The sequence below is a fragment of the Ornithorhynchus anatinus genome, chromosome 1, assembly GCF_004115215.2.
Source record: "Ornithorhynchus anatinus isolate Pmale09 chromosome 1, mOrnAna1.pri.v4, whole genome shotgun sequence".
In the NCBI taxonomy this organism is placed as follows: domain Eukaryota; kingdom Metazoa; phylum Chordata; class Mammalia; order Monotremata; family Ornithorhynchidae; genus Ornithorhynchus; species Ornithorhynchus anatinus.
In genome coordinates, this window is record NC_041728.1 from 186,411,980 (window position 1) to 186,439,558 (window position 27,579).

Below are 27,579 nucleotides of genomic sequence, written 5' to 3' on the forward strand. Positions count from 1 at the left end.
AGAGAGGTCAAGGAGGATTAGAATGGAGTAGGAGCCATTGGATTTGGCTCCAATTGGCTCCAATTGGCTCCAATTGGCTCCATTGGACATGCCCTGATAGAGTAGGGGTAGTGGGTGGGGTCCAGCCCTGAGTCCCCACCCCCCCTCGCTCCAGACATTATTGCCCTCCTTAGGAGGACAATGAAAGGGAGGGAGAAGGAAGTAGCTTGTCAGTGCTCTGCAGGCCTCTTCAGCTCCCCCATTTCCTGTTCCCAGGCCATTCCTCACTTTCTCTTTCAGACACTTTCTCTTTCACTTTTTATACGAACAGCGTAGCTGAGATCTGGGAGAGATGGAGGTCTCGCTGACTGGTGAGTGAACCCCCAGGAGACAGTAAAGATTGATGTAACTGGGTCCCCAGGATGTGAGACAACACCCCATAGCCCCAAGATGGGGAGAAGTGGCTATTTTGCATGGGGGATGATCTGGGGGTAGCCCAGTGCCAGGGAAGGGTCCAGATCACCCCCCTAGACTCCAGGAAAGGGTCACAGTAGCTTGGGCTCCCGCTGCTGTCCAGTGCGGATGAGCAGGCCCAAGGGTCTTGGGTTGGGGCCACGTCCCACTGACTGGAAGGGCGAGAGGTGCAGGCATGTTGGCTGGTGTGTCCTCTCCACTCTGACTCTCACTGCCTAGAGTCCTGCTGGCCACTGTGGGACCTCCTGGCCCAAGTCTGCCCAGCCTCTGACATGGTGGTAAGCCTAAGTAGACTGAAAGCCTGGAGGGGACAGAGGTGACTGACTCTTCTGACATGCCCTGTCCTCCTTCACTCCCCACATCCGATGCCCAGGAGCCCCATGACGTGCTACTAGGGCTGAGGAGACAGAGATCCTAGAGGGGAAAAGGTGACTGATTCCCCTGACACCCCTTTTCCTCCTGCACAACTCGGGGTCTGGGGGCTGGAGGTCTGGGGCTCTCTGAGGGGAAAAGAGGGTGAGACTGTGGATGGGGCAGTGCAGGTCACCAGTACTGCAGAAAACCCCACTGGAGCACAGGTCCTTTCCCATCTCCACCACCAGGGTCTGAGCAACCCTCCCGCAATGGCCCTGCCAGAAAAGGTGCCTGATGGGGCGTTCTCTCCATGGACACAGTGATGGGGGGCTGTCAGTGTGGCAGCTTACCCACGGACACGATCTCACCATCCACCACAGCATCTTTCAACAGAAGGACTCTCCTGCCTCATGGAGGTCCTGATCAGCAGGCCCTACCCTTAACCTAATTCTTTCCCCTGGAACCCCTCCTCACCTCCCCCTGTGTTAACTCCCAGTGATCTTTCCATCATCCTCCCTTCAAGTCATCACCCTAAATGGTATTTTTGTGCCTGGGGGTGGCTCACACTGGGTCTTGGGGGTGGGCAGCTCTCAAGGGTCTGGATCCCACCTCTCTCCCTCCCACCTCGGTGTCACACAACCCCAACCCCCTAGAATAGCATCCTTTGAGCAAGATGGTCTCTTACCCTGCCAGAGGAGGGAGGTAGAGAAGGTCCCTGGCCCCACCCAAAGGTGTATCTCCCTCCTGTCTTCCCCCTGACCTCCACCCCCAACCCTGCTCCAGCAGGGGCTTCCCCTGTTTCAGGACTTCCATCCTCTGCAGTTTCTGCAGGCTGACTGGGGGGAGGGGGGCCGTCAGTGACCATCCCTGCCTCCCGCAGCCCCCTGCCCCCTGCCCCACCCCAACCTGCACATGACCGAACCCTGAGGCCTGAAACACCTGCCCCCTCACTATCCCTGCCGCCAGGGCCCCTGTCCCCACCCCTGCCTCCCAAACCCACGCTACCACCACTTCCTCTGTTCCCCCTGCCTCCACCTTCCTAAACCACCCACACCTCCCTAAACCACCAATGCCTTTGCTGGCCACTCCTGCTGCCTTAACCGACCCACAATGACCTATCTCTGCCCCACGCCCACTGACCCTGCCACTACTGCCATTGCTGCCCTAACCCACCCACACTTGACTCTACCTTTGCCTCCAGTGCCTCTGCCCCAACCGCCCCTGCTGCCCTACCCTACTCAAATGGACCCTGCTCCACCCCTGCTCCCCCTATTCATTCATTCAATAGTATTTATTGAGCGCTTACTATGTGCAGAGCACTGTACTAAGTACTTGGAATGTACAAATCGGTAACAGATAGAGATAGTCCCTGCCCTTTGATGGGCTTACAGTCTAATCCGGGGAGACGGACAGACAAGTACAATAGCAATAAATAGAATCGAGGGGATGAACATCTCATTAAAACAATAGCAAATGACACTGCCCCCGCCCCCACTGCCCCTGCCATCCTAACCCACCCACACCGACCCACATTCACTCCTGCCCCCATTGCCCCTGCCACCTTAACCCATCCACACTTACCCTACCCCCACACCTGCCCCACCGCCTCTGTCTCCCTAACCCACCCACAGCAAATCTGCCCTTGCCTCGGACTCCCTAATACCCCCACAGCCCCCAAGCAGCTCTGGCTCACCACTCTTACCCACCTACTCTTCCCCTGCCCCTACCCCTTGTGCCCTTAAACACCATATGCTGCCCCTGCCCCACCTGTACCACTGTTGAAGAGAACTTCACATATTCTGCATTGTGTTCAAGAGGCTGTGTCAGAGGTGAGTTTATTCCTACTAGTGCTATTAGGGAGTGGTGATGGGCAGACAGAGTTTTCCCTGCCACCCAAAACCAGCTCAACTCCACGCAATACAGAGTTTTGTTAAATAAGGTGATACAATTTCTGAGCTTGGCATATGAACAGAGACCACAAAACAGGACAGGACAGTTACATATCTACTCTAGGAACAGGTAGCAGGATTCTTTCCGCTCAGACAGCCGTTGAAAGCAGGGCCATGGTGCGTGACATTCTTATCAACCAGTTGCTATGGATTTTTTATCAGAGAAATGACTCTGATCTCTCAATTGCGTGAGAGGGTTTCGTGACCTTGGTGTAGAAATGAACAGACTCAAGAGAGCGAGCTGAGAGAACAGGAAAGGGCAGAAAGTGACTGTGGCCTGTTCACCACGGGGTTGGGGGGGAGGGTGGTATGAGTTACGGATAGTGCTGAGCCTTCCCCAACCTGTTACCTTTATTTGCAAGCATTTCCACGATCCACTCCACCTCAACTCTGCCACCACGCAGCCAAAATCCCACCAAATCCCCTTGCGTTGCCCGTACTCCACCCTTCAATCAGAACCAGTTCTTAGGAATGGTCTGTATAAGGCAATGTAATTGACACATTGTTACCCAATTTTAACGGATTGATCTACCACAGAAAGGAGATTAAACGGAAACAGGATGTGTAGTACAATATTGGAAGGAGATAGAATGGAGACAGGATGGTCAATTGCCGAGTACAATATGGGAAAGAGACAGAACGGTAGATAGTCCAGTACACAGTTAATAATAATAATAATAATGATATGATGATGGCATTTGCTAAGCGTTTACTATGTGCAAAGCACTGTTCTAAGCACTGGGGTAGTACAACGTAATCAGGGTGTCCCACGTAAGGCTCACAGACTTCGTCCCCGTCTTACAGACGAGGGAACTGAGACTTAGAGAGGTTTAAGTGATTTGTCCAAAGTCTTACAGCTAACAAGTGGCAGAATCTGGATTAGAATCCACGACCTCTCACTCCCAAGCCCAACCCACTGAGCCAAGTGTACAGAGTTTATGGGTATCTAAGACAGCGTTACTCTTTGTTCATTTAAACAAGATGGATTCTCAAACACCCACACGTTAAGGAAGTCTCAGCAGGATTTGTGGTTTTCATTTTCATGTTTATAAGGCAATCAAGTGGACCTACAAGAGGAAAACAGCTCAGCTCAGAGGGGACGATGTAAGAGAAGGGAGCAAATGTAAACCTCTAACAATTTGCTTCCACACCACCCTTGCCGTCCCACCCCTGCCGCAACTCTAACCCACCCATGCTGCCCCAGCCCCCGCCCACTGCCAACAGGCTCCAAGGCCCCTCGTGCCCTGCCCGATCTTACCAGAACCAGGCGCTGGGCTCCTCTCTGGACTGCCCCAGTTCCAGCCTGCTCCCGCCCTTTGATGGCCTCTCAGGGCTTCAGCCTCCCGGGTCACCGCTTCCGCCCCCACCCCGGGGCCTCGTCCCGCACACAGCCAGCTGCCGCTCCCCCACCTGCCCCCATTCATTCACTCAACTGTATTTTTTAAGTGCCTACTTTGTGCAGAGCCCTGTACTATGCGCTTGGGAAAGTACAATACAGCACTAAACAGGCACATTCCCTGCCCACAGAACTGCACTTTGTGGACCAGCCCTCACTGCGGGAGCAGTTGATCCAGAGGGTGACATCGGTGGACCAGGTGCTGGACAAACTGTTTGGCAGCGTGCTGAGCCAGGAGCAGTACCAGCTCGTTCGGGCCGAGTCCACCAACCCCAACAAGATGCGGACACTGTTCAGCTTCAGCCCTTCCTGGACCCAGAACTGCAAAGACCTGCTGCTGAAGGCCCTGAGGGAGATACACGGGCCCCTGCTGAAAGAACTAGAGAGGTACCAGAGTGCGGGAGTCCGCCGGCCCTGGGGCAGAGAGACGGATTCCAGTGGGGCTCCTGCCCGGATCCACAGCCAGACCCTCCCTCCCTCCCCACCTCCAGCCCCGCTGCCCCCAGCCCCAGGCCAGCCCCAGCCTGAATCAGGGGTCCCAGTCTCCTGGACTCAACTCTGTCCCCCTGCCCCTCGGGGCCTCCCCTGCCCTGGAGTCTCAGGACTCAGACCCCTTCCTGGACCCAGGGATTCAGGACTTGGAGCGAGGGGTGGCAGGCAGGGGACTCACGGGGTCCAGACCGGCAATGTTTGTGTCTTTCTGCTGCCCCTTTCTCAGCCGGCTTCTCCCCAGGACCTCCAAGCCTGACCCTACCCTCTTCCCTCTCTTTTGCCAGACCTTGTCCTCACCCTTGCCGGCCACTGCCCTGCTGGGCCCTTGTGGCCCCCACCCCACCCCAACTCATCCAGAGACCCTCTGTCCCTCCGGCTCCTGCCCTTCTCCTGGCCCTCATCCCTCTGGCCCTGGCCCTGCCACTCCCCCACCCACTGGTCCTCCCCTTCAGGGAACCCATAAATTGCTGCCAGGACTGAAACTCTCCTGTCCTTTATCCCAGATCCCCAGAGATGCAGAGTCCACAGGATGGTGAGTATCCCAGGGCTCTGGACGTTCCGGGGCCCTTCCCCCACCCAACTCCCCCACCCCCCACACCCCCTGAAGGGGCCAGATGGGGAGCTGGGCTGGGGAATTCACACAGACCACAGAACAGGGAATGGGGGCTAGGAGGCTGTTTTTGAGCACAGCCCAGAAGTAGTAGCCATAGTGTGCACTAAGGTCTATGTATGCTGAGAACTGAACTAACATTCCCCGGGCAACATTCCCCAGGGACTGAGGGGTGGGGGCTGCGGGACCCCGTCCTTTCTCCCACGGTCTTTCACACCATCTTTCCTGCATTTTGCCAGCCGTTTCCCTTGTCCTCTCCTGCCATTTCCCCCTCCCATTCTCCCACCATCTCTCCCTGTCTCTTCAACTTCTCTCTCCCTCATCTCTCCTGCTGTTTGTCCCCCTTCTCTCTTTCATCTCTCCTACCATCTCTACCCCCTTCTCTACCCTATCTCCCTCTTTTCTCCCACTGTCTCTTCCCTGTTTTTTGGGTCACCTCTCCCTTGCCTCTATCATGTCTCCCCTGCAGTTTCTGCCTTCCCTCTCCCATCTTTCCCCATCTCTCCCTGTTTCTACAGTAATAATAGTAATGGTAATTGTCAAGCACTTACTATGTGCCAAACGCTGTATTAAGCGCTGAGGTAGATACAAGGTAATTGGGTTCCACACGGGGCTTAAAGTCTAAGTAGGAGGGAGTACAAGTATTCAATCCCCAATTTGCAGATGAGTGAATTGAGGCACAGAGAAGTGAAGTGGCTTGCCAGCAAGAAAGTGGAGGTGGAAGTAGAACCCAGGTCCTTTTGACACCCAGGCCCTGGGCTCTTTCCACAAGGTTACGCTACTTCTGTACAACTGTTCACTCCCAAACACTCCACTTCATACACCCCATCAAAACACACCCCAACACCACAAAATTCACTCCACACCCCCCATTGCAATGCAAAACGTCAATGCCCCAGTGCCACACACTCCATGCCATCCATCCTTCCTTCCCCCCCGACCTTACTCCACCCACACTTTGCCACATTTGGCCCTGTGGCACCCCCTCCCCCCGACACTAGGCAGACCCTCTGGTCTGGGGCATCCTTGGCCAGGTTCTTGTCAGCCCTAAGGCTGACAGGCTCTAGGCCCTCTGGTCTCTCTGCTGAGGGTGTAGGTCGCTAGTATCAGGTCCAGCACAGTGATCCCATTTAGGGTTTGTAATAAACACAGCAGTAGCCCTGCTGGTCTCCACAGCTCCATCTTCCACAGCCAGTGATCTCATGCCTTGGAGGCAGTCCTCCCTCTTAGGGATCCCCGGGAGTGAGCTCTGACCCTGAGGAGGTGGGAAGCAGCATCTCCTGAAAGCCCTCATTTAGCCTCTAAGTGACTCTGCCTCGTTACCCCTTCCCCTGCTTCTCACTGCTTCTTCCCCTCCCCTCTAGCTCTCCTTCCTTTTCCCCTCCCTGTCCTCCTCACCAGCCCCTCTCACTCCTGCTTTCTCTTTGCTCTCCACCTCCTCTTCTCTCTCCTCCAACTCCACCCCATTGGGTGTCCTGCTGGCTATCCTTACCCGATCTCTGCCTGGGTGACTGGCTGGCTGGCAGGGACTTCCAGTGGCAGGGAAGGATGAGCAACCAAACGCCAGACTTTCCCCTGAACATCTCTGTGCTGCTTCATCCCCCAGGTGCAGCCATCAGGAAAAGGTACCGAGCCCGAATGGAAGAAAAATTCAGCCTTCTACGGGAACGCAATGCTCGTCCCGGCGAGAGTGTAGTCTTACAACACATTTTCACCCAGTTGTTGTGTCTCCCTGAACACCCCCAGAGGGAACAGAAAGAACATGAGCTTCTGGCCGTGGGATGGGATCATGCCAGGACCATGGAGGAAAAGGGGCAGTTTGTGGAGGTGAATGCTTTATTCGGACCTGACAAGATACGATTCCGGCGGCCCAAGACCATTGTGCTGCAGGGAGCTGCTGGGATAGGGAAAACGATGCTGGCCAGAAAGATCATGTTGGATTGGGCCAAAGGAAACTTCTTTGAAGACATATTCCAGTTCGTTTTCTATCTAAACTGCAGAGAAATGAACCAATTGAGTGAGAGGAGTTTGTCTGATTTGATTTCAGTTCATTTGGGTGACCCACGGGCTTCATTTGATGAGATTATGTCCCAGCCGGAAAAACTCCTGTTCATCGTGGATGGTTTTGATGAACTGAAGTGGTCCTTTGAAGAGCAGGAATATGACCTGTGTTACGACTGGAGTGAAAAGCGGCCAGTGCCGATCTTAATGAGCAGTCTACTGAGGAAGATCCTGCTGCCCGAGGCCTACTTGCTGATCACCTCAAGACTCACTTCTCTGGAGGCCCTCAATAACTTATTGCAACATCCATACCATGTGGAGATTCTGGGGTTTTCTGAGGCTGACAGGAAGGAATATTTCTGCAGATATTTTGGAGATGAGAATCAAGCCATGCAAGCCTTCGATTTGGTCAAAGACAATGAAACTTTGTTCACCATGTGCTTTGTCCCGCTGGTGTGCTGGATTGTCTGCACTTGCCTGAAGCAGCAGCTGAAGTGCGGAAAAGATCTCACACAAACCTCCCGGACCACCACAGACCTGTACGTCAACTACCTGGCCGCACTGTTCCCTGCTACCCAGGACCGTCCCAGTCAGGATCCGCCCATCCTGCGGAGGCTGTGCCATTTAGCTGCAGAGGGAGTCTGGACCCAGAAGATCCTGTTTGACGGAGATGACCTCAGGAAGCATGGTTTAGATATGTCCGATGTCTCTCCTTTCCTGCAGCTGAGCATTTTCCAGAAGGACATAGACTGTGAAAACAGCTACAGCTTCATTCACTTGAGTTTCCAAGAGTTTTTTGCAGCAATGTTCTACGCATTGGGGGCAGAGGAGGAAGCGATGGATGATTCGATCACTGACATTGGAGATGTGAAAAAGCTGCTAGAAGAGAATGAGAAAAGCCAGTGGAAAGGGTTTTTAACATTAACAGTGCGTTTCCTGTTTGGTCTCTTAAATGAAGCGAGGGTGAAAGACCTGGAGAAAAAATTTAACTGCAAAATTTCGCAGGAAATAAAAAAGGAATTACTGCAGTGGAGTAAAGGTCATTGTGAGATCCTTGACCTGGAAACGTTGTTTGATTGTTTGTATGAAATCCAGGAGAAGGAGTTCATCAGAACTGTGATGAACCGTTTCCAAAGAATTCATTTGGAAATTGATACCAGAATGAAACTCCTGGTTTCTTCTTTCTGCATCAAACACTGCCAAACATTGCAGAGTATTCGTATAGGAGGTGGAGATTTGGGTATGACCTATTTTGGAGAAGCTGGCTGTCCGTGAGTACCACTGTCCTCACCATCCACCTTTTCCCCATTGCGGTGGCCTCTGGCCCATCCCTAAGCAGAGGCCTGAGGTTGGAACTGGCAGAAACCTCAAGTTGCCCCCAGCTAGTGCAGCCAAATCCACAGGCCTCACCGGGCTTGCCATGAAGGTTTCTGAGCAGAGCCCCCGGAGGAATGGCCTGAATCTGCTCTGAGACCACCCTCGGCCAGCTCCCCCTAGGGCCTTCTCAGTCCAGACCCAGGAGAAGCCCTTGGAAGAGTACAATGTAACAGAGTTGGTAGACATGTTCCTTGCCTAAAATGAGCTTGAAGTCTAGAAGTAGAGACAGACATTAGTATGAATAACTACATTGTGGATATGTACATAAGTGCTGTGGAGCTGAGGGAGGGGTGAATAAAAGATGCCAATCCCAGTGCAAGGGCAACCCAAAAGGGAGTGGGAGAAAAGGAAGTGAGGGCTTAGTTGGGGAAGGTCTCTTGGAAAAGATGTTCTTTTAATAAGGCTTTGAAGTTGGGGAGAGTGATCATCTGTCAGATATGAAGAGGCAGTGTTCCAGGCCAGAGGCAGGATAATAATAATAATAATGTTGGTATTTGTTAAGCGCTTACTATGTGCCAAGCACTGTTCTAAGCGCTGGGGTAGACATAGGGGAATCAGGTTGTCCCATGTGGGGCTCACAGTCTTAATCCCCATTTTACAGATGAGGGAACTGAGGCACAGAGAAGTTAAGTGACTTGCCCACAGTCACACAGCCGACAAGTGGCAGAGCTGGGATTCGAACTCATGAGCCCTGACTCCAAAGCCCATGCTCTTTCCACTGAGCCACGCTGCTTCCCCAGCGTGTGGATGGCCATTCCCCAGGATGTGGCCGAGGGGTTGGCAGTGAGAGAGAAGAGATTTGAGGTACAGTGAATAGGTTGACAATAGAGGAGTGAACTGTAAGGGTTGGGCTGCAGTAGGAAATCAGAGAGGTAAGATAAGAGGATGCAAGGTAATTAATAATTATAGTATTTGTAAAGCACTTACTATGTGCAGAGCACTGTTCTAAGCACTGGGGTAGACACAGGGTAATCAGGTTGTCCCAAGTGGGGCTCACATTTTTTAATCCCCATTTTGACAGATGAGGTAACTGAGGCACAGAGAAGTTAAGTGACTTGCCCAAGGTCACACAGCAGACAAGTGGCGGAGCCGGGATTAGAACCCACAACCTCTGACTCCCAAGCCCGAACTCTTTCCACTGAGCCACGCTGCTTCCTGAATGCTTTGAAGCTGATGGCAAGGAGTTTCTGTTTGTTACAGAGGTGGATGGGCAACCACTGAAGGTTTTGGAGGAGTGGGGAGACGTGGACTGAACATTTTTGTAGAAACATGATCTGGGCAACAGAGTGAAGTATGGACTGGAGTGGGAAGAGACAAGAGTCAAGGACAGTTTTTCATGTCTAAAACTGAGCTCCTTATCTTCCCTCCCAAACCCTGTCCTCTCCCTGACTTCCCTGTCACTGTGGATGGCACTACCATCCTTCCTGTTTCACGTGCCCACAACGTTGGTGTCATCCTTGACTCAGCTCTCTCATTCACCCCACACATCCAATCTGTCACCAACACCTGCTGGTCTCACCTTCACAATATCGACAAGATCCGCCCTTTCCTCTCCATCCAAACTGCTACCATGCTGGTACTAGCTCTCATAATATCCCCACTGGATTATTGTGTCAGTCTCCTCTCGCATATTCCTTCCTCCTATCTCTCCCCACTCCAGTCTGTTCTTCATTCTGCTGTCCAGATCATCTTCCTACAGAAACATTCTGGGCATGTCACTCCCCTCCTCAAAAACCTCCAGTGGTTGCCTATCAACCTTTGCACGAAACAAAAACTCCTCACTCTTGGCTTCAGAGCTCTCCACCCCCTTGCCCCCTCCGGCCTCACTTCCCTTCTCTCTTCCTACTGCCCACCCCGTATACTCCATTCCTCTGCCACTCACCTCTTCACCGTCCCCCGTTAATGCCTATCCTGCCATCGACCCCTGGCCCACGTCCTACCGCTGTTCTGGAATGCCTTCCCTCCTCACAACAGCCAAACTAACTCTCTTTCTCTCTTCAAAGCCCTACTGAGAGCTCACCTCCTCCAGGAGGCCTTCCCAGACTAAGCCTCCCTTTCCCTCTGCTCCCCCCACCCTCTGCTCTTCCCCCTTCCCCTCCCCTCAGCACTGTGCTCATTTGTATATATTATTTATTACCCTACTTATTTTGTTAATGAGGTGTATATCTCCATGATTCTATTTATCTTGTTGCTATTGTCTTGTTTTGTTTTGTTCTGTTTTGCTTTGCTGTCTGTCTCCCCTATTTAGACTGTGAGACCGTTATTGGGCAGGGATTGTCTCTCTCTGTTGCAGAATTGTACATTCCAAGCGCTTAGTACAGTGCTCTGCACATAGTAAGCGCTCAAAAAATACTACTGAATGAATGAATGAACATCTTGATGATGTTGTCTTATTTTTGTTTTGTTCTGTTTTGCTTTGCTGTTGGTCTCCCCCGTTTAGACTGTGAGCCCATCATCGAAAATGATTTGGACAGCAGAGTGAAGTATGGAATGGAGTGGGGAGAGACAGGAGTCTGGGAGGTACACATGGAGGCTGATACAGGAATCAGTAATACTGATGGTATTTGTTAAGTGCTTACCATGTTCCAAGCACTGTTCTAAGTACTGCAATAAATACATGGTAATCAGGTTGTTCTTCCCCTTGACTCTATTTATTGCCATTGTTCTCGTCTGTCCATCTCCCCCGATTAGACTGTAAGCCCGTCAAACGGCAGGGACTGTCTCTATCTGTTGCCGACTTGTTCATTCCAAGCACTTAGTACAGTGCTCTGCACATAGTAAGCGCTCAATAAATGCTATTGAATGAAAGATTGTCCGACGCGGGGCTCCCAGTCGTAATCCAGATGAGGTAACTGAAGTACAGAGAAGTTAAGTGACTTGCCCAAAGTCACATAGCTGATAAATAGTGGATCCGGGATTGGAACCCATGACCTCTGAGTTCCAAGCCCGTGCTCTTTCGCAGGAAACAGTAATAAGTGATTGTATTAAAGTGATATCAGTTTAGATGGAGAGGAAAGGGAGGAATTTAGCAATGTTGTGAAAGTGGAACTGACAGGATTTAGTGATGGACTGAATATGTGGGTTGAATGAAAGAGAGGAGTCAAGAATAATGCCAAGGTTATGGGCTTGTGAGATAGGGAATATGATGGTGTCATCTACAGTGATGGGAAAGTCAGGCGAAGGAAAGGGTTTAGGAGGGAAGATAAGGAGTTCCATTTTGGACATGTGAAATTTGACGTGATGGGTGGACATTTAAGTAGATAATTCTTGAAGGCAGGAGGAAATGTGAGGCTGCAGAGAGGGAGAGAGATCAGAGGTGGAGATTCATTCATTCATTCATTCAATAGTATTTATTGAGCGCTTACTATGTGCAGAGCACTGTACTAAGCGCTTGGGATGAACAAGTCGGCAACAGATAGAGACAGTCCCTGCCATTTGACGGGCTTACAGTCTAATCGGGGGAGACGGACCGACAAGAGCAATGGCAATAAATAGAGTCAAGGGGAAGAACATCTCGTAAAAACAATGGCAACTAAATAGAATCAAGGCGATGTACAATTCATTAACAAAATAAATAGGGTAACGAAAATATATACAGTTGAGCGGACGAGTACAGTGCTGTGGGGATGGGAAGGGAGAGGTGGAGGAGCAGAGGGAAAAGGGGAAAAAGAGGGTTTAGCTGCGGAGAGGTAAAGGGGGGGTGGCAGAGGGAGTAGAGGGAGAAGAGGAGCTCAGTCTGGGAACGCCTCTTGGAGGAGGTGAGTTTTAAGTAGGGTTTTGAAGAGGGAAAGAGAATCAGTTTGGCGGAGGTGAGGAGGGAGGGCGTTCCAGGACCGCGCGAGGACGTGACCCAGGGGTCGACGGCGGGATAGGCGAGACCGAGGGACGGTGAGGAGGTGGGCGGCAGAGGAGCGGAGCATGCGGGGTGGGTGGTAGAAAGAGAGATGTAGATGGAGATGTAGATTTGTGTGTCATCTACATAGATGTGGTAGTTGAAGCCAAGGGTGAAAATGAGTTCTCCAAGGGAATGGGTGTAGATGGAGAATAGAAGGGTAACCAGAATTGAACCTTGAGGGACAGGGGAGTTAGGGGGTGGGAGGCTGAAGAGGAGCCTGTGAAGGAGACTGAAATTGAGCATCTAGAGAGATGAGGAACTTGTCTGCTAATTCTGCTGCACTGTACTCTCCCAAACGTTTAGTACAGTGCTCTGCAAATACTCAGTGCTAAATAAATACCTTTGATTGACTGGTACTAAACACTCAGTAAATACCATTGATTGACTGATCGATTGGTTATGTGACAGTCACTGTTATAAGATCTGGAGTAGATACAAGATAATCTGATTAGACTGTAAGCCCATCAAAGGGCAGGGACTGTCTCTGTTGCCGATTTGTACATTCCAAGCGCTTAGTACAGTGCTCTGCACATAGTAAGTGCTCAATAAATACTACTGAATGAATGAATAATCAGGCCTGACATGGTTTCCATCCCACAAGGTACTCACAGCCTAAATAGGTGCAAGAGTAGGTACTGGATTCATATGATGCAGATGAGAATCTCGAGCTATAGAGATTAAGTGACTTATACAAGGACACACAGCACATAAGTGACAGAGCTGGTTTTGGGGAGGAGGTTGCAAAGGCTTAGTTGGAAATGCCCAAAATTAAATCACTCTAGATTTCTGTGCCTCAGGGGTAGCTTAAGCAAAGTGAAAGAATCATTGGTTCAGAGAAAAATTTTTTAATTTTCAAATTTTTTTAATGGTATTTGTTAAGTGCTTAGTATGTGTCAGACACATACTAAGTGCTGGGGTAGATACAAGCTAATCAGATCCCACATGGAGCTCACAGTGTTATTCTCATTTTGCAGATGAGGTAACTGAGCAGAGAAGTTAAGTGACTTCTCAAGGTGACACAGCCGACAAAAGGGAGAGAGAGGACTAGAACCCAGGTCCTTCTGACTCCCAGGCCTGTGCTCTATTCACTAGACCGTGTTCTTCCCAGATTCTAGACATGAACAGGTCAGGCAGAGTAACTGGTTGGGGGGGGCAACAGTAATCATAACAATAATAACAATGATGAGGATTATGTTGACAACAGTGGTATTTGTTTATTCCTTTAATCATATTTCTTGAGTGCTTACTGTGTGCAAAGCTCTGCACTAAGATCTTGGGGAAGTACAATATAACAATAAATGGACACATTCCCTATCCACAATGAGCTCACAGTCTAGTGGGGAGACAGACTTGAATATAAATGAATGAATAAATAAATAAATTACAATTAGGTACACAAGTACGGTGGAGCTGGCAGTGGAGGTGAATAAAGGGACCAAGTCAGAGTAATGCAGAAGGGAGTGGGAGAAGAGAAAAAGAGGGCTTAATCAGGGAAGGTCTCTTGGAGAAGATGTGCCTTCAAAAGGCTTTGAATCCAGGGAGAGTAATTGTGTCAGATATGGAGGGTGGGTGGGGGCGGAGGGGACGTTCCAGGCTAGAGGCCGGTCTTGGGCAAGAGGACGGTGGTCAGATAGAAGAGATCTAGATAGAGTGATGTGGTTGGCATTAAAGGAGCAAACTGTGTGGGATAGGTTGTACTAGGAGAATAGTGAGGTGGGGTAGGAGGGGCAAGGTGATAGAGTGCTTTAAAGCCTAAAGTGAGGAGTTTCTGTTTGTTGCGGGAGTGAATGGGAAACCAGTGAAGTTTCTTGAGCAGTGGGGAAACATGTCCTGAAAAAAGATCTGGGCAGTAGAGTGAAGTATTGACTGAAGTGGGGAAAGACAAGAGGCAGGAAGGTCAGCAAGGAGGTTGATACAGTAATCAAGGAGGGAAAGGATAAGTGCTTGGATCAGTGAGGTAGTAGTTTGGATGAAGCAGAAGAGATGGATTTTAGTGATATTGTGAAAGTGGAACTGACTGGATTTAGTGATGGAATGAGTATGTGGGTTGAATGAGAGAGAAGAGTCAAGGATAATGCTAAGGTTATAGGCTTGTGAGATAGGAAGGATGGTGGGGCCATCTAGAATGATGGGAAAGTTAAGGGGAAGACAGGGTTTGGGTGGGAAGATAAGGAGTTCTGTTTTAGACACATTAAGCTTGAGGTTTGTTTGGTCCTTACTATGTGCCCAGCACTGTACTGAAGCATGGGTTGGACAACGGGTTGGATACAGTCCTGTCCCACAGCAGCAGCAGCAGAAATGGAGGTTTCCCATGGAGTCCCCCCTGAAGAAAGCTCAGCTACCCTCAGAGTTGGCAGGAAAACTCCCAAACGATGCTCATGAGAATGATTATTTCACCAGCAGGGTGAAGCAAGCCTGGAAGGATCTCTTCTCTGGGCTCAGAACAAACCAGGACCTGACAGAGTTGACTTTTTCTAAATTATTCATTGAATCAGGGATGGAGACTCTTTGTGAAGAATTGAGACATCCACAATGGAAGATACGGACAATCAGGTGAGTCTAAGGGGACAGTCAGTTATGGAGAAGCAGCATGGCATAGTGGAAAGAGCACGGGCTTGGAAGTGAGAGGATGTGGGTTGTAATCCCAGATCTGCCACTTGTCTGCTGTGTGGCCTTGGGCAAACCACTTCACTTCTCTGTGCCTCAGTTATCTCATCTGATTAAGACTGTGAGCCCCATGTGGGACAACCTGATTATATCTACCCCAGTGCTTAGAACAGTGCTTGGCACATAGGTTCTCCATGTCCCTCCATTCCCTGTGCATTGGGACCAGTAGCCGGGGTCCTCTTGGGAGCAGCTGGGACCCCCTGAGCGGATTGAAGACTGGGACGGGAAGGGAGTCAATGGGCGTAGGAGGCAGAGGAGGCTAAGGCTGCTGGGGCCCAAGGGTCTGTCAGGCTGCATCCCTTCCAAGGTCCAGGTCGGACAGTAGTGAATTGTGGGTCTGATAGGAGTCTCTCCCTTCTGATATTTTTCCTCCAGATTGGACTCCTGTGATCTCACTGCTGCCGATTGTCAGGGTCTTTCATCTGCTTTCGCCAGCAACCAGAGCCTGAAATATCTGGACTTGATTTTTGATGACCCAGAAAACACAGGTGTAAAATGGCTGTTTGAGGCACTGAGACACACAGACTGTTCCCTAGAGGCATTGGGGTAAGTTTCTCTAGTTTCTGTTCTTAACAGTCCCCAAAATAATGTAAAGTGACTGAGGGAAGTGTCTGTCCAGGAAGTGAGGGTCCCTCTGAGACCTAACGGTAGGCGCAGGGGTTGGAGGCTGCCATGTTCTCTGGCTCCCAGAGAGAGTTTGTACCAATGGTGGTTTGCCAGTCAATCAGTTAGTCAATCGTATTTATTGTATGCTTACTGTATGCAGAGCACTGTACTAAGCACTTGGGAGAGTACAATGTAACAAGAGATACATTCCCTGCCCTCAATGAGCTTACAGTCTAGAGGGGAACACAGATATTAATATAAAGAAATAAATTATAGGTATATGCATTCGTGCTGTGGGACTGGGAGAGTGGATGGATAAAGGGAGCAAGCCAGGGTGATGCAGAAAAGAGTTGGATAAGAGGAAAGGAGGGCTTAGGTTTTTATGGAGATGTGTCTTCAATAAGGCTTTCAAGAGGGGGAGACTGGTAGGAGTAGTAATTGTCTGTCTTTCCATCTCTGTTTCATTGTACTGGTATCATTTATCATCAGTCCATCTTTGCTTTTGACAAAGCCAATCCAAGGATGAAATGTTAATTTAATTTCCTTAATTTTCTGAAGTAGTGATCTTATCCACCCACATTTGTTAATGACTTCCATTTCTTTACATATGATGTTATAATATTCCTGTTTGTCCTTCCTGGCAGACTTCTGGAATTCTCAATTCAGTTCTTTAACCAAGTTCTTTTGTCCTCTGTTTTTTGCTTCTTTCCTTTTTTTTTTTTGCCTAATTCTAGAGTTATCTTTCACATCCATTTTGGCTTTTTCTTCTTCCTGACCTTTTGCAATACTGTGTCACTTTCTTCCTTACAGGTATGTAAATAAATGTATCCATTTGGTCATAGACAGTTGATCAAATGGATACACTAATGTGCATATCTGCAATTTATTTATTTATATAATGTCTGCCTCCCCTCCTCTAGACTGTAAGCCCACTGAGGGCAGGGAATGTGTCTGTTTATTGTACTAGCATACTCTCCCAAGCACTTAGTAGAGTGCTCTGCACACAATAAGTGCTTAATAAATACAATTGAATGAATGAATGAATAAATGAATGGAAAGATAACACCAGGTTTATGAGCTTGTGAGACAGGAAGGATGGTGGTGCCCTTTACAGAGATGGAAAAGTCAGGGGGAGGACATTTTTTGTGTGGGAAGATAAGAAGTTCTGTTTTAGTCACGTTAAGTTTGAGTTGATGGGAGGACATCCAAGTAGAGATGTCTTGAAGGCAGGAGGAAATGCAAGACTGCAGAGAGGAAGAGGTTTAGATTTGGGTGCCATCTGCAAAGAGGTAGTAGTTGAATCCATGTGAGCGAATAAGTTGTCCAAGGGAGTAGGTGTAAGATGGAGAATAGATGGGGATCCAGAACTGAACCTTGAGGGACCCCTACAGTTAGGGGGTGGGAGGCAGAGGAGGATCCCACAAAAGAAACTGAAAGTGAGCGGCCAGAGAGATAGGAGGAGAACCAGGAGAGGACAATGTCAGTGAAGCTGAGGTTGGATAATGGTTCCAGGAGAAGAGGGTGGTTGACAATGTCGAAGGCAAGTGAGAGGTCGAGGAGGATTAGGATGTAGTAGAGGTCACTGGATTTAGCAAGGAGGAGGTACTTGGTGACCTTTTAGAGGGCAGTTTCTGTGGCATGAGGGGGATGGAAGCCAGATCATAAGAGGTCAAGGAGAGAACTGGAGGAGTGGAACTTGTGACAGGAGGTGTAAATAACTCACTCAAGGAGTTTGGAGAGAAATGGTTGGAGGATGATGGGGGGAAAACTGGAGGGAGCTATGGGGTCAAAGGAAGGGTTTTTTTTTAGGATGGGCATGGGCATCCAACATTTCAACATGGGCATGTTTGAAAGCAGTGGGGAAGAAGCCATAGGAGAGAGAATAGTTGAATATGGCAGTTCGGGAGGGCAGAAGGGAGGGAGCAAGTGTTTTGGTAATTTGTGAAGGAATAGTGTTGACTGTGCAGGTGGAGGGGGTGGATTTTGAGAGAAGGCAGGAGAACTCCTCTACAGGTACTGTTAGGAAAGATGGGAGAATTGAAGAAGGGGCAAGAGCAGAGAGGAACTGGGGAGTGATAGAGCAGCATGGCTTATGGAAAGAGCACGGGCTTGGGAGTCAGAGGATGTGGGTTCTGATCCTAGCTCTGCCACGTCTCTGCTGTGTGACCTTGGGCAAGCCACTTAACTTCTCTGTGCCTCAGGTACCTCATCTGTAAAATGGGGATTAGGAATTTGAGACCCACGTGGGACAACGTGATTACCTTGTATTTACCCTAGCGCTTAGAACGGTGCTTGGCACATAGCGCTTAACAAATACCATCATTATCACTGTTATTATTATTTTAGGGATATCATGCCAGGTAATGTCAATTTTCTCAATACAGTAAGTGGCCACATTGTTAGGGGCATGGGATGAGGGAGACGGGGGCAGGGGGTTTGAGGAGAGAGTTAAACATCTGGAACAACTGGTGAGGATGATGGGAATGGGTGTCAATAAGTATGGAGAAATATTTTTAATAATAATAATAATAATGTTGGTATTTGTTAAGCGCTTACTATGTGCAGAGCACTGTTCTAAGCGCTGGGGTTGATACAGGGTAATCAGGTTGTCCCACGTGAGGCTCACAGTTAATCCCCATTTTACAGATGAGGTAACTGAGGCACAGAGAAGTTAAGTGACTTGCCCACGGTCACACAGCTGACAAGTGGCAGATCCGGGATTAGAACCCACAACCTCTGACTCCCAAGCCCGAACTCTTTCCACTGAGCCACGCTGCTTCTCATGGGGGCAGAGTTAAAGTATGCAAGGATATACTTGAAGTGGATTTGGTTTGTCTGTATCTCCACTAGAGAAGCAGCGTGGCTCAGGGGAAAGAGCATGGGCTTTGGAGTCAGAGGTCATGAGTTCGATTCCCAGCTCTGCCATTTGTCAGCTGTGTGACTTTGGGCAAGTCACTTAACTTCTCTGTGCCTCGGTTACCTCATCTGTAAAATGGGGATTAAGACTGTGAGCCCCACGTGGGACGACCTGATTCCCCTGTGTCTACCCCAGCGCTTAGAACAGTGCTCTACACATAGTAAGCGCTTTACAAATACCAACATGATGATGATGATCCTCCCTCTCCCCCCTTCCCCTCCCCTCAGCACTGTGCTCATGTGTATATATTATTTAGAGAAGCAGCGTGGCTCAGTGGAAAGAGCATGGGCTTTGGAGTCAGAGGTCATAGGTTCGAATCCCTGCTCGGCCACTTGTCAGCTGTGTGACTTTGGGCAAGTCACTTAACTTCTCGATGCCTCAGTTACCTCATCTGTAAAATGGGGATTAAGATTGTGAGCCCCCAGTGGGACAACCTGATTCCCCTGTGTCTACCCCAGCGCTTAGAACAGTGCTCGGCACATAGTAAGCGCTTAACAAATACCAACATTATTATTATTATTATTATTCACTGTCTGTCCATCCTGGAAATAGGGGCAGGGGCAGAGCCACAACCCCACGACAGCTCCCCCAGGCCTTCGCTCCAACCCTGAGGGAGCAGCTGGGAAACCCCAGACTGCCCCTCCCCCAGAGCTCCTCTTCAGTCTCCACTCTGTGGTTCCCAGCCCCACCCTCATGTCTCATAAAGCCATTTATTATTTCTTCATGAAACTCCAAAATATGGACTTCGGATTATTGCAAATGCAAAGAGACAAAAACATCTAGTACCACAATTTAAAAGAAAGCAAAATACTGTTTCATTATTATACTGATTGTACTTCCTGCAACAAGTAATGCAGGCCCACCAGAACAGCCACCAATTCTATGAATGAATCAATCAATCATTAGTATTTACTGAGCACTTCCTATGTGCAGAGGACTGTACTATGCACTGGGGCAGTACAATTGAGTTAGTAGACATGATCCCTGATATCAAGAAGTTCATGAGAGTGGGACTGTGTCTGATCTGAGTACCAGAACATAGCACTGGGCTTGGGACACAGTAAACACTTAAATACCAAGTTGATGTGCTGTTATGTGTATCCGTAGAGTTTTCTTAGTAAAAAATACAGAAGTGGTTTGTCATTGCCTTCTTCCGTGCATTAAAAAACTTGAGTCTCTGCTGCTGTGTTTGATCAACATTTTGATCACTTGATCATCCACCTTTGACTCTTCCCATGACGCTGCTGCCTTGCACAGGTGAATTAACTTTGAGGTTTAGGCTTAGACCTTTCCATTATGGGTAACCATGGCGAGAGAATATCTCTCAATGACCTAGCTCTAGGATTCATCAGCATACACAAACACTCCTGCTGTGATAAGGCATTGATTCACAGTACTTCACTCTATTTTTAGTCCAGCATTATTTTCATTGCAATCTATTTGCAGTGCTTTAGACTGGAAGCTCATTTATTCTCTCCCAGGCACTTAGTACAGTGCTCTGTACACCATAAACACTCAATAAATATGATTGACTGACTGACCTCTGGTGGTACTCCTCAGCTCTCTGTCCCCTGTGACTCAGTGCTGTTCCTGGGCTCAAGAAACCATCAGTTTAAATTGAGCACTTTCTTTGTGCAAAACACTGAGCTAAGAGCTTGCAAAAGTAAAATAGAATTGGTAGATATGGTCCCCGTCCTTGAGGAGCTAACAATGTAGCACGGGAGACAGGCACAGAATAGATTACAATGAAGGGGAATAATGATTAAAATGGTTTTTTTTTTTAGTTTTTACTATGTGTCAAGCACTGTACTAAGAGCTGGGAAGATACAAGATAATCCTGTCAGAAATAGTCATCCCTTTAAGTCCAAGTCTCCCATCTAAGTAGGAGAGAATGAATATTGGGTCCCTGTTGTACAGAAGAGGAAGTGGAAGACCAGAGAAGTTAAATGACTAGCCAAGGGTCACACAGCAGGGAAGTGACAGAGCAGCGATTAGAAGCAAAGTCTTCCGACTCCCAGTCCCTGTGCTCTTTCCACGAGGCCATGCTGCTTTTCCAAGTAAGGAAGAAACAGTGGTTAAAGCTGTGAGTCCCTGGGGTGTGAGTATTTTCAGGCTTAGAAGGTGCCAGACTGCAGAATGGCTGAAAAGTCACCCATGGCCCCTTTCTTGCCCAGTGTAGTAGACTCTTTCCAAATTCTCCTCTATGCTTTGGCTGCCTTTAACTTGCTGGACCTCTCCCTTCTCCCAGAAACTCTCTTTAACCTTGGTTTCTCTGGTCCCTTTCGTGATCTCTCTGGATCTGCAGGCAGTGAGCCCTGGCCTTGGGCTCCCAGCATAAAGACAGAGATGGGGTGAGCAGCCCAGGAGGGACCCAGAACCCTAGCCCTGGAGGCTGTCCTGATAGCAGTCTCTCCCTGCTATTGTTTTTCCTCCAGATTGCAGCGCTGCCATCTTACTGTTGCCAGTTGTAAGGACCTCTCCTCTGCCCTCGCCAGCAACCAGAAACTGAAACGTCTGTACCTGACTAACTGTGACCTGAATGCCAGAGCAGTGAAATCACTTTGCGAGGGGCTGAGACATCCAAACTGTTCCCTAGAGATATTGGGGTAAGTTTATTCAGTTTCTTTTCTGGCTGGTCCACTGTGGTAGTGTAGAGTAACTGTAGGCAGCATCTATCCGGGGCGAGAGGGTCCAACCAAGAGCTGGCCACAGGCACAAGAGTTAGAAGCTGCCATGTTCCCTGGCTCCCAGGGAGAGTCTCTGCAGTCTCGCATTTCCTCCTGCCTTCAAGGCATTTCTTCCTACATGTCTTGCTCTCACCTTAAAATTAACATGTCTAAAAATGGAACTCCTTATCTTCCCACCCAAACCCTCTCCTTCTTCTGACTTTCCCATCACTGTAGACACTACCACCATCCTTCCTCTCTTACAAGCACATAACCTTGGTGTTATCCTTGACTTCTCTCTTTCATTCACCCACATATTCAATCTATCACTAAATCTTGTCAGTTCAACCTCCACTACATTTCTAAAATCCACTCTTTCCTCTCCATCCAAACTGCTACCCTGTTAATCCATGCACTTATCCTACCCCGCCTTGATTACGGTATCAGCCTCCTTGCTGCCCTCTCAGCCTCCTGTCTCTCCCCACCCTAGTCAACACTTCACTCTGCTGTCCTGATAATTTTTCTACAAAAGCATTCAGTCTATGTTTCCCCACTCCTCAAGAGTCTCCATTGGTTGCCCATTCACCTACTCATCAAACAGAAACTTCTTACTATCGGCTTTAAAACACTCAATCACCTTACCCCTCCTACCTTACCTCGCTACTCTCCTACTACAACCCAGTCCCCACACTTCGCTCCTCTAATGTTAACTTTCTCACTGTTCCTAGATCTCATTTTTCTCGCCTCTGACCTCTCGACCATGTCCTATCTGTGGCCTGGAACACCCTCAGTCTCAGTTACTTCATCAGTAAAATGGGGATTAAGACTGAAAGCCTCATGTGGCACAGGGTCAACCTGATTAGCTTGTATCTACCCCAGGACTTAGAACAGTGACTGGCATTTAGTAAGCACTTAGCAAATACCATAAAAAAAAATAAGGCTTAAAAGATGGGAAGAGTGGTGGATTGTCAGATACAAAGGGGAAGGGAATTCCAGGCCCAAAGGAGGATTCATTCATTCATTCATTCAATCGTATTTATTGAGCACTTAATGTGTGCAGAACACTGTACTAAGCACTTAGAAAGTACAATTCAGCAACAGAGACAATCCCTGCCCGCAACGGGCTCACAGTCTAGAAGGGGGGAGACAGACATAAAAACAAGTAAACAGGCATCAACAGCATCAATATAAATAGAATTATAGATATATCACACATTAGAACAAGTAAACAGGCATTAATATAAATAAATAGAATTATAGATATGTAGCTATATTCACAAGTGCTGTGGGGTGGGGGCAGGGGATAGAGCAAAGGGAGAGAGTCGGAACAGTGCAGAGGGAGGGGGAGCTGAGGAAAAGGAGGGCTTAGTCTGGGAACAGCTACAAGAATCTGGAGGGGGTGGTAGAAGTGGATGATATGGGGTTCAAAGGAGAGGAAAGAAAGGGAAAGTGAGATGGGGTGGACTGAAAGTGTCACTGGGGCATGAGAAGGGATTCAACTCCTCTTTTCCCAATAAGTCTGGGGGAGTGGGAAAAGAAGAGGCCCTCTCTGGAGAGAGCAGCAGGGGAGACCGTGTCATCAGAGGAGAGCCAGGTTACAGTGATGGCGAGGAGGAGGAATGACCAGGGCAGGAACAGGTCAAGGATGAAGGGAACCTTCCCTATGATGGAGCAGGGGTTCCAAGAGGCCACATTTGGCAGCAGCTATGGAGAGGAGAGAGTGAGGGGTGACGGTGTGGGGGCTGGGGAGAGATTAAAAGCCATGACCTTTTGACTCCTTTTTTGTGTCAAAAAGATTTGGAGAATTTGGGAGAATTTGGAGAATTCAAAATTTGGAGAATTTTGGTGATAAGATGAGGAGTTGTGTTTTGGAGATGTTAAGTTTGAGGTATCCTCAGGCCATCCAAGTAGAGATTTCCTGAAGGCAGGTGGAAATGTGAGACTGCAGAGATGGAGAGAGGCAGATTTGGGAATCATCAGTGTAGCGATGGTAGTTGAAGCCAGGAGAGTGATTGAGTGGGTATAGATACATGATAGAAAGGCACTCAGAACTGAGCCTCGAGGAACTCCAACTGTTAGAGGATGAGAGGCAGAGGAGGAACCTGTGAAAGAGAATGAGAAATGGGCAGCAAGAGAGATAGGAGGAAAACCAGGAGAGGACAGTATTAGTGAAGCCAAGCTTAAATAATATTTCTAGGAGAAAGGGGTAATCCACAATGTCAGAGGCAATTGAGACATCAAGGAAGATTAGGTTGGAATGGAGGCCATTGGATTTGGCAAATAAAAGGTCATTTTCATAACAGAACTCCTCGTCTTCCACACAAACCCTGTCCTTTCTCCCATCTCACAAGCCCATAACCTTGACATTATATTCAATCTGTCACCAAATCCTTCACAACACTTATCCTATCCTGCCTTGACTACTGCATCAATCAATCAATTATATTTACTGAGCACTTACTGTGTGCAGACCAGTGTACTAAGCACTTGAGAGAGTATAATAAAGTTGGCAGATATATTCCCTACCCACACCTGTCTTACAGTCTAGAAGGGGAGACAGGCATTCATAAAAATGAATTAATGAGAGATATATACATCAGTGCTGTGGGGCTGAGGAAGGGTTGACTAAAGGGTGCAAATCCAGTGTAAGTGTGATGTAGAAGGAGATGGATAATAGGGAGAGGGTGTAATCAGAGAAGGCCTCATGGAGCAGACGTGCCATTAATAAGGCCTTGAAAGTGGGGAGGGTGATTGTTTGCCACATATGTAGAGAGAGGGAGTTCCAGATCAGAGACAGGGCAAGGGCTTGATGTTGGTGGTGAGACAGACGAGATCAAGAGAAAATGAATATGTTGTTAGAGGAGTGAAGTGTGCGCACTGGGTTGTAGTAGGAAATAAGGGAGGTAAGGTAGGAGGGAGCAATGTAATTGAGTGCTTTAAAGTTGATCGTAAGCAGTTTCTGTTTGATGTGGAAAAGGACGAGCAATCACTGGAGGATCTTGAGGAGTGGGGAAACATGGATTGAGCTTTTTTGTAGATAAATGATCCAGGCAGCAGAGTGACGTATGGACTGGAGTGGGGACAGACAGGAGACAGGGAGCTAAGTGAAGAGGCCAATGCAGTAGTCAAGGTGGGATAGGATAAGTGCTTAGGTCAATATGGTAGTAGTTTGGATATACAGGAAAGGGCAGATCTTAGCTATGCTGTGAACATGGAACCGACTGGCTTTGGTGACAGATTGAATATGTGGGTTGAAAGAGGATAATGTCAAGGTTATAGGCTTGTGAGACAAGGAGGATAGTAGTGCTGTCTACAATGGCAGGAAAGTCAGGGAGAGGACAGTGTATGGACAGGAACAGGAAAGATAAGGTGTTGTTTTGGGCATATTAAGTTTGAGGTGTCGACAGGACATCCAAGTAGAGATGTCCTGAAGGCAGGAGGAATTGCAAGACAGCAGAGAAGGGGAGAGATCAGGGCTGGAGTGGGAGATCTGGGTATCATCCTCATAAAGATGATCAGTGTCTTCGCTGATGATCCACCACATCAGCCTCCTCACTGACCTCCCTGCCTCCTGTCTCTCCCCACTACAGTCCATTTTTCACTCTGCCGCCTGGATCATTTTTCCACAGAAATGTTCAGTCCATGTTTCCCCACTCCTCAAGAACCTCCTATGGTTTCCCATCCATCTCCACAACAAACGGAAACTCCTTACCTTCAACTTTAAAACATTTGATCCCTTAGATGCTGTTTATTTTACCTCTTTCATTTCCGACTACATCCCAGCATACTCACTTCACTCTTCTAAATAAAACCTCCTCATTGTACCCTTCTCCCTATTGCTTCACCCTTGGGCTTGGTTTTGTACCCTTCAAGCATTGATATTCACCCTTCCCTCAATCCTACAGCACTTATAGTAATAATAATAATGTTGGTATTTGTTAAGCACTTACTATTTGCAAAGCACTGTCCTAAGTGCTGGGGGGAATACAAGGTGATTAGGTTGTCCCATGTGGGGCTCACAGTTTTTAATCCCCATTTTACAGATGAGGTAACTGAGGCACAGAGAAGTGAAGTGACCAAAATCACACAGCTGGCCAGTGGCAGAGCCGGGTCTAGAACCCACGATCTCTGACTTCCAAGCCCATGCTCTTTCCACTGAGCCACACTGCTTCTCCTACTTATGTACTTGTACTTATGTACTTGTACTTATGTACATATCCATGATTTATTTTAATGTCTGTCTCCCACTTTGGACTGTAAACTCCTTGTGAGCAGAGATTTGTCTACCAACTGTTTTGTACTATAGTCTCACACAATGAGAACACAACAAATACCACTGATTGATTGATTGACTTTGGAGGAGGCAGTTTCCTTGGAGGGAAGAGGGTTTAAGCCAGATTTCAAGGGACAAGGAAAGAATTGGAGAAGAGGAAGTAGAGGCGTTAGGTGTGATTAAGTGGCTCAAAGAACTTGGAAAGGAAAGGTAGGAGGGAAATGGGGGGGTGATAACTGGAGGGTGCACAAGGGCCAAGGGAGGTTGTTTTAAGGATATGGGAGACATGAGCACATTTGAATGCAGGGGGGAAGGAGCCATTTGAAAGTGAACTGTTGAAGATAGCAATCAAGGTGGGAAGAAGGGGTATTTTAATGAGGTGTGAAGGGATTGGGTTGTAGATTCAGGTCACTGGGGTGGATTTCGAGAGGCTGAGGAGGGAGCTCTCCACTTGAGAAACTACTGGAAAGAATGGGAGAATCAAAAAGGAAGAGGGTGGGACTTTGAGAGGTGCAAGGGAGATTTTAGGGAGTTCATGCTTGATGGTTTCAATTATAGCAATGAAATAGAAGGTCAGGTCATTAAGAGTCAGAGACGGGAGCAGTAGAGGAAAGAGAGTTTAAAGAGAGGAAAAGGCTGAAATAGAGGGAACAGGAAACTGGCATGGGAATCAATAAGGGCTGAAGAGAAGGCAGAGTTAGAGCAGGTGAGGATGAAATTGAGATGGACAAGGTCAGCCTAATGTCTGGATTTCCACTAGCAGCTCTCCTTAGCTTATGAACAAAAGCAGAGGAAGGGCACTATGGAGGTGATCCAAGGCTGTGAGTTTGTGGTACAAGACTGATGAAGGGGCAGGGGAGCAAGGGAATCAAGTTAAGTGGAGAAGGCATAGTTGAGGATTGACTTGAGCTGCCTCAACTCAATAAATTGAGTGGGGGATGCTGAGAGGGTTTGAGCCTCGAGTATGGACCAGCCCCTAGGGGACTGTTCATGGTCTCCTGCCCAGGAGTGACAGCCCAAAGGTTCACTGACCCCTGCCCTTCTCTGACTCTGTCTCCAGTTCTCTCTTGGGTTGGGAAAGCAGAGAGCAGAGACCAGAGAGCAGGGAGGAAGGGAGAAGAGACTGATGGGAGAAGAGGGTCTGTGGGGCTGGGGGACAGGGGAATTTTTCTTAGGAAGAGGTAGCAAAGGTTTGACACAGGAGGGCTAACAGGAATTTTCTTCTCTGGATGCCCTCTGCAGGTTGCAGTCCTGTGGCCTCAGGGATGCCTGTTATGAGGATCTGTCCTCCATTCTCACTGGCAACAAGAAACTGACACGGCTGGACCTGTTCGGGAATCTTCTGAGTGAGTCAGTGAAACAGCGGCTACAAAATGACTCAAAACATGCAAACTTCAACTATGAAAGGAAAAGGTAAATCCCCCTGCCTAAATCCTGGCTCTCACATACAATTTCTAGGCTCTGGAAGAACCTTCAGACTCCCAGTCAGACTCTGCTGTGTTCTAAAGCGGTTTCCAACTCTTGTTCTCTCGTAGGTTTTGAGGAGCCCCATTCGCTGTCCCCTTGCATTGCTGCAACACCCCTGCTGCCACTCCTGTGTGCCTGGAGCCCAGCCATCTCCCCACAGGTGCAGGTGGTAACGGGGATGAGGCTGCCCTGTCTGCTGGCCCGGAGCCGGCTCCTGCTGCAGGAAGCCTGCGGACACACACACACACACACACACACACACACACAGTGCTCCCACCCACCAAGACCCTGGTCACATGGCTTCATGAACCGCTCTTTCCCTGCTCTCCCTCCAGGCTTCTCCACCAGCCCCCACCACTTAAAATTAGTCAAAGAATCAAGCAATCATACTTATTCAGTGCTTACTGTGTGTGGAGCACTGTACTAAGTGCTTGGGAGAGTACAATAATATGGTGT

The 27,579-nt window shown here is 48.6% G+C and overlaps 1 protein-coding gene across 3 annotated transcripts; it reads left to right on the forward strand.

The window, feature by feature from the left end:
- Nucleotides 1-285: 285 nt before the first annotated feature.
- Nucleotides 286-27,579, forward strand: LOC103169082 (NACHT, LRR and PYD domains-containing protein 12-like). 3 transcript variants are annotated; one of them, XM_029076219.1, is made up of 9 exons: nt 286-350; nt 4,284-4,539; nt 5,148-5,176; nt 6,861-8,526; nt 14,928-15,080; nt 15,570-15,740; nt 21,153-21,323; nt 26,899-27,069; nt 27,192-27,579. In XM_029076219.1, exons 1-9 carry the CDS (start codon nt 332-334, stop codon nt 27,196-27,198), a joined length of 2,643 nt encoding a protein of 880 aa, XP_028932052.1. In that variant the 5' UTR covers nt 286-331; the 3' UTR covers nt 27,199-27,579. The 3 variants fall into 3 exon arrangements, with proteins under 3 accessions (XP_028932052.1, XP_028932123.1, XP_028932140.1); XM_029076290.1 differs by having other exon boundaries at nt 14,931-15,080; XM_029076307.1 differs by lacking the exon at nt 21,153-21,323.

What these genes read in the sequence shown, in the direction of transcription:
- LOC103169082 (XM_029076219.1), top strand. An exon ending in TGGAAGATACGGACAATCAG is followed by an intron (nt 15,081 to 15,569) that starts GTGAGTCTAAGG and finishes TTTTTCCTCCAG; the next exon opens with ATTGGACTCCTGTGATCTCA. An exon ending in TGTTCCCTAGAGATATTGGG is followed by an intron (nt 21,324 to 26,898) that starts GTAAGTTTATTC and finishes TGCCCTCTGCAG; the next exon opens with GTTGCAGTCCTGTGGCCTCA.